Source organism: Vitis riparia, chromosome 7 (genome assembly GCF_004353265.1).
Source record: "Vitis riparia cultivar Riparia Gloire de Montpellier isolate 1030 chromosome 7, EGFV_Vit.rip_1.0, whole genome shotgun sequence".
Taxonomy (NCBI): Eukaryota; Viridiplantae; Streptophyta; class Magnoliopsida; order Vitales; family Vitaceae; genus Vitis; species Vitis riparia.
Window position 1 is genome coordinate 22,172,056 of NC_048437.1, and position 6,470 is coordinate 22,178,525.

General features: G+C 38.9%; 1 protein-coding gene across 2 annotated transcripts; it reads right to left on the reverse strand.

Moving 5' to 3' along the window:
* On the reverse strand, positions 1-6,470 carry LOC117918293. Of its 2 annotated transcripts, none has more exons than XM_034834822.1 (6): positions 6,252-6,470; positions 5,173-5,319; positions 4,374-4,435; positions 2,344-4,230; positions 1,018-1,168; positions 1-903 (listed from the first exon to the last, which is right to left on the reverse strand). In XM_034834822.1, the coding sequence occupies exons 2-6, from the start codon at positions 5,309-5,311 to the stop codon at positions 173-175; spliced, it is 2,970 nt and encodes a 989-aa protein (XP_034690713.1). In that variant the 5' UTR covers positions 5,312-5,319; positions 6,252-6,470; the 3' UTR covers positions 1-172. The 2 variants fall into 2 exon arrangements, with proteins under 2 accessions (XP_034690713.1, XP_034690712.1); XM_034834821.1 differs by having other exon boundaries at positions 4,359-4,435; positions 6,252-6,469.

Sequence of the window (6,470 nt, forward strand, 5' to 3'; positions counted from 1 at the left end):
AAACATCAAAGAAATACGCATTCCAATAATTTGCAGCATTAAACAAATAAGAGTGCTGAAAATCAGGATACACAAATAATAGAGTTACAAATAAAAAACAGGGGAGGGGGGTGGTGGGTTGGTTTGGAGATTTGAAGAAAAAAAATAATAATAATAAAAAGGAAATGCCTCGTCACACTCTACCTGTCAACTCAACCACAGCCTCTTCCACAAGCTCTTCAAGCAACATCCCTTCTAGTTCCTTCCCTATATTATCTACTTGCAGTCTCATGTGCTCAACCCAACCTTTCCCTACCACCTCCTTCCTCACCACCCTCTCTACCACCAGGTCGTTGTCCCCACCCTCACCCCAAACACACCTCACCTCACCAGAAAACCATTCCTTCATCCTGGCCCACACCCGCTCCACTAGGATGGGTGAGGATGATCCACCCTCTACCCCTGTGTTGTAGGCCCCACTACACCTCCTGGCCCTTTGCGTACAGTCCGGCCCATAATCTGTGATGTCCACAAGTGCTGCATTTACACAGTCGTAAACTAGCTTCCGATTTGATCTCCGTTGTCTTCTCTTAGCCTCATGGAGGATGTCCTTGTCATTCAGCTCTGCATATTTGTCTCTCAATGCTGGGTCCAATGGGGTTTCGGGTGAATGCCATCTGGAAAAAAATGTGTCGGTTTGCACATTGTCGTCAAAGCCTGCTGCTGATAATAGTGTTTGAACAAAGAAAAGCCAATCCTGTTCGTCTTCCTCAGCTCTTGAGGAAGCCAAGGAGGGTTTCAATGGGTATGGTGTAGCAGTCTCTGTGCAAGAATCATCCCATGATAGAGTCCGAGCAATTGACTCTATACGGGGTGATTTGTCAATCAAGTTTGATTTAAGAGGATGAACAAGAACCTGAGTACCTGTTTAGAAAGCCATGGAATACAGCAAAAAAATGAATCAAAAGAGGTTAAAAAAAAATAAAAAGAAAAAAAAGAAAAAAAGCCTTTTCTAATGCAACTACAAACAATACATACCCTGTTGGTCTGTCTTGATATTGCCAGCGAACTCTAGATTTGTGTTGTCGTCCTCTTCAAAAGGTGGTTCTAAGACTGAAATTGGACTTGGCTGGTCCTGACTCTCACTTGAGTTTCCGGGTGTGACAGGCTTTGCCACAGACAATCCAGCCTGCCAAAAGTAAAGAAACTCCTGATCAATGATTCCATAGTATGATTATCTTGGACAACAGACTTTGTCATGACATTCTATAGACTCAAATATTTACCAAGGAATCCAATTCATGGTAATGTTTGGAACCAAGCTAGGCGTATGTAGACTCAAAGATTTACTAAGGAATCCAATTCATGGTAACATTTGGAACCAAGCTAAACGGATGCAGTTAGCTATTCCACTACCATTTTACAATGGCATACTGAAGATACAAAGAGCATATGCTTAACAACAGTTGATCAACACAAGTTTATCTAGAGCACCCTAAGGCTATGTTTGGTTCCTGAAAAGTTCAACAGAAAATATGAATGAATGAAAATAGAGAGAAAAATTGAAACAAAACAAAAACTAAAGGAAAATAAAAAACAGATTTAAAGTTAATAAACTATTTTTATGTACTACTCTAAGTTTATTTAACTTATGTAACTCTACTATATAAAGATTAAATAATTTAAAAATATATAAAAAAATTTATTAATTTTCACCATATTTTTTATGATAGAATCAAACATGAGAAAATCATTTTTCTTACCAATTTTTTTTTCTTAGAACTTTCCGAGAAACAAACATAGCCTAAAAAAAAGGACTGTCCTATCTTAGGCTTTCTTCATTTTTTGGTTGTGCTATCATGTCCGACACATATTTCAGTGGAATATCGTTCCAAAAAAGGATGCACCTTTCAAATTTACTTTGCTTAGAGGTGACTACCGCATTGCACAACCTCATGTCAGAATCCATGATAGATTTAACATATTCTATTCTACCTTCAATTGACTCACAGAAGCAATCCATTCCATTCCATGCAACTCAAAATAGAGTCAAAATTAACTCATAGGAAACAGTGTGATTAAGTAAAGCATATGAATGGAAGAAGTTCCTGAGGCCGAACTGAAATATGCAGTGTGGGAATATCTCATAACACATCTATAGGCTTTCAAACTTTTGTATAGAGAAAAGAGCAGCAAAATTTCAGAATGCAAGTTAAAACAGCTTTTGAACCAATATCTCACAACTATCGCCATTGTTTACCACTCCAAAAACAAGAAAGCCAACAGCTAAAAATATATTTCAAACAAACATAAGCAAACTAGTGAGAGGAAGCATGGATAAAAATATAAAGAATATTGAAATACCTCATTAGAAATTATGGATTGCGTTGGTACCATTCCAATTAAATCTGGGGAAGAGGGTTTGCTTGATGATCTGCGTAGACCATGAGATATGCCCTCTTCAGTGCCACTGTCATTAGCACACTGAGACACATCATCACAAACTTTTCCAGCAGTCATATGTACTGGAAGAGTTTCAGCAGTGGCAGATGGAGATTCATCTCTACATAGAGATACACCAGATTTTTCTTTACTTGATTTTTTACTCCTAGAGAAAAATAAACTTGAAACTTTCCCTTTGAATGATGATTTTGTGCTCTTTGCCTTCGTCAGCTCCTTAGGAACATGTGTTTTGCCAACCTCTGGATGCGAAACTTCAACATTGAGTCGGGCACCATAAACTGTGGATGACACAGGGACAGATTTTGACCTCAGAAGATTTCTAGGAGAATTATCTGCCTCTTCATCCTTAACCAAATTACTAGTCACACATGAAGTTGATCCCCGTGGATCTTGTTCTTTACTAATATCCACTTCCTCGAGTCTTACTGATCTCTTTATATCAGAAAGAGCAAGCATCTCACCCAATGTACTAGAGCTTCTCCGAACGTGTTTCTGTTCCTGACAACTACCATTTGATGCCATCATGGCCCATCTTTCAGAAAGACGCTTCTTGGCTTCTCTGCAAACTGATGACTCTGGAGAATATGATGCTCGGCTGAAGGAGGAGGAAGAATACGGGCTCCCAAACCTATTAATATAATCCCAAGAATGCCTCGAAGTTGGTGACATGACTTCTGAATCACTAAGGTTTCCTACAGCAAACTCATTTTCTGATTTAGTAAATGAACTTTCATCACCAATATAACCATTGGAAAACACAGAAGAAAGCAAAGTTTCATCCCTCCTGTGACCACTCAGATTTTCACGCATCTGCCTTGTGATCTCCTTTGCCACTTCTCTTGATTCACGTGCCTCATCATCATCTGGTTCCCCATGGAAATCTTCATCACACAGTACTCTTGGAGATGAGGAAGGTGGAGAAACAACAACCTTGATTTCATGAGCCTTACTAGGGCTAGGCTTCAGTACAACTATTCGAGTTGGTTGAGGAGGATATTCATCAGCTTTCTGATTGGAAAAAGGAGGGCAATATCCAGGATTATTTTTTTCCCAACAATTTGCTTGACCTGTCTGGACTGGTTTCCTTATCTGTTTTTCAATCTTCTTTCCAGATGCAGCAAATTTGTTATTGTCCATCACCTTTGAAGGCTTAAGGACAGTGATACGCTTAGTGTCAGGAGGTGCAGGAATAGACTGCAATTCATATAGATGCTGAGTAAACAGGGAATTTGGTTCTTGCAGAAATTTCAGGAACAAATCTTTGTTGGAACTTAAAACTTCCAATGCATCTTGAAATTCTTTAGACTGGCGAAGTTTTTCATCTGTGGCCAGACGTTTTGCTTCAATGAACTTTTGGCGAACAAGAGCCATCTTTTTCTCATTTGCATTATCACCTTGTCTTCCCTTCTGTGGCGATTTATCTCTTATGTAATTGGTTTTCTGAGACTGCTGCCAGATTTCATAAACATCTTTATAGTCATTCTGGTCCTGACAACAATGACCATCATTTTGCATTTGCTTGTCAAAGAAGCCATGTTCTTGCTGCCAACATCCCAATGGTATCCCTGAATGAGTGGAAATATTTCGTGAATAACCATTTGAATGGCTTCTTTGTGGAGATAGATCAGGCTGCCGGCCTGGGAGGGCATCAAGACCCATCAACTTGGCAACCACACCGGGCGGGTTATGCTTCAAGTCCACTTCTTTTGACATTTCTTGGGCTATGAGCATCTTCATGGGTGTCCCATTTGACTTCCTGTTTGAAATTCTGCTTAACTCAGACACCATCTGCACAGCGAAGATGAATGCAACACATATCAGGACAACAAAACAATAATTCATATCCAAGACAGACCCACTACACATGGTTTTGAATTCTATATAACTATTACCACTAGAAAGATTAAAAAGATTACCGGTTTATCCTCTACCTGATCTCCAGTGGGACTTGATACCCTTGCCACATCAGATCGACTTCTTGAAAGTGGAGAACCTGATAATCAATGGACATGTCAACAATTGACTTCATATTGTTATTAGCAATATAAAAATGAAGATAATAAAAGACGTCAAAAGGAAAGTAGCCTTCATGGTACTCAACCTTCCTATCATAGGAGCTACAAAGAAGGCAATAATCATGAATTTAGTACCATTTTAACTGAGAGAATTATTCTAATCAGAAGCTTTTCAGGTCTAAAAATAGATTTTATCTCATGCATTTATACCCTCAAGAGAGTGAAAGGGGAGCAACTAATCAAAGGAAGCAATCAAGATCAACCTGTAAATATTTAAGCCCTAAGAGAAACGCCTACAAAGAAACCAGAGAAATTATCATAAATAAACCAAATCTTCAATATTCTATCTTCAGTCATTTAAAATATAAGAAAATTGGGAGTATATATTCTTGTTATGACTTCTGAGCCAATTTTGGAGCACAAAATTTGATCAGGCCCAAGTATACCACGCAAACACTACCCCCTTTCTGCTGGAATTCAGAGTAACTATCAACCAATTAAATAATTTACCAAATCAACCAATCACATTAGAACCCAATCAATACTCTAATTCCCCTATACCCTCTCAACATGTAAGAACACTTAGGAAGGTAGGAGAACCTAAACACAATATATCACAAATTTTTGTTCAAGCTTGTTCTGCAAACTAAATAGAAATTCTGGTGGGAATGAAAAAATAATAAGAAAAAGGAAACCTATGCAAAGAAAACCTCACCATCCTGATGGGGTCTGTCAGTAAGCATCCTGTTTCCAGGCATGCCTGCATTCAAATCAAAGAGGTTAACCATTCTTCCCAAGCATCCCGGAAATGGTTTCTCAAAACCCCGAGTTTTGCTGTTGTGAATCCCGCTCATTTCAGCAACTGAGATCGGAAAGTTGGCAAAGTTAATACCAATTAATGCCTATAATATACAAATTTGGAAAGAACTCGTTTCTTTTGACCAGTCAGCAAAATCAACAAAATGCAGCAAGAAACAGAAAGTACAGACTACAGCCAACAGCAGGAAAAGAAGTGCAGCTGCATTCAAGCCACGGAATAGTTGAATAGTAGTACACTTCATACAAAGAAGATAACTTCAAAATATTTGCATAGCATATACAACAAAACCAACCTCCAAATAGACCACAGGTTTACTAAAAGATCATAAAATAAAAATAAAACCTAGTCTTCTTTGCAATAGAGACAGTATCAACCACAAATCCAAGGCTGAGAATTCAAAATCTGCAAGCTCTAAGCGCGTAGTAGATGCAGGAGGATAAAACCGACAGGTCACAGCACCTAGATTTATGAGAAAGAATAAGAATAAAGAGACATTTCTACTGTCCACAGAGAGAAATTCCCATGAAAAATCACATCACGCGTCGCTGTAAGGCCCTCAATTCACTCAAACTGCGCAATCCATTCAATTTGAAACCCTAAACTCATAATCAAATAAAAATAAAAATAAAAATAAAAAAGCCAAACCAAAACTACTATCTAAAATCACTGCAATGAAAACATAAAACTGATTACTGAAAACAAAATTAGCCCCCGGCTCCCCAAAAAAAACACAACAACAACAAAACCAGAAGTCCAGAATCGAGATTTGCAATTTGCTTCAGAAAGCTGCGAGTACAGCAGACCAAAAGAAAAGGCAATCTAGTGAGAGAAAGTCTTAGAGAGAGACAAACAAAGCATTGAAAAGTGCGAGATCGTAAGAGTGGCAAAAAGCTACTGACAGAAAAAATTGAAGCATAGTAGAGAGAGAAAGTTGTAGAGAGAAAAAGTTGCAGAGCAAGATAAAGGACTAGGACCTGGCGGTGAGCAGCGGTGTGGCCGGATAGAGGTAGCCGGAATCTTACATTCCGGTGGCAATGAGGCCGGAGAATCGGACAGGATCGAGCGACGGAGTGGGGGAGCGGAAGTGGCTTTTCTTCCCTTCTTCGCACCGACGCTGACGGACTTGAAATGACTTTATTTAATTTTGATTGATTTACGTGTTTCGATTCCGAAGAGACTAGATGGAGAGAGAG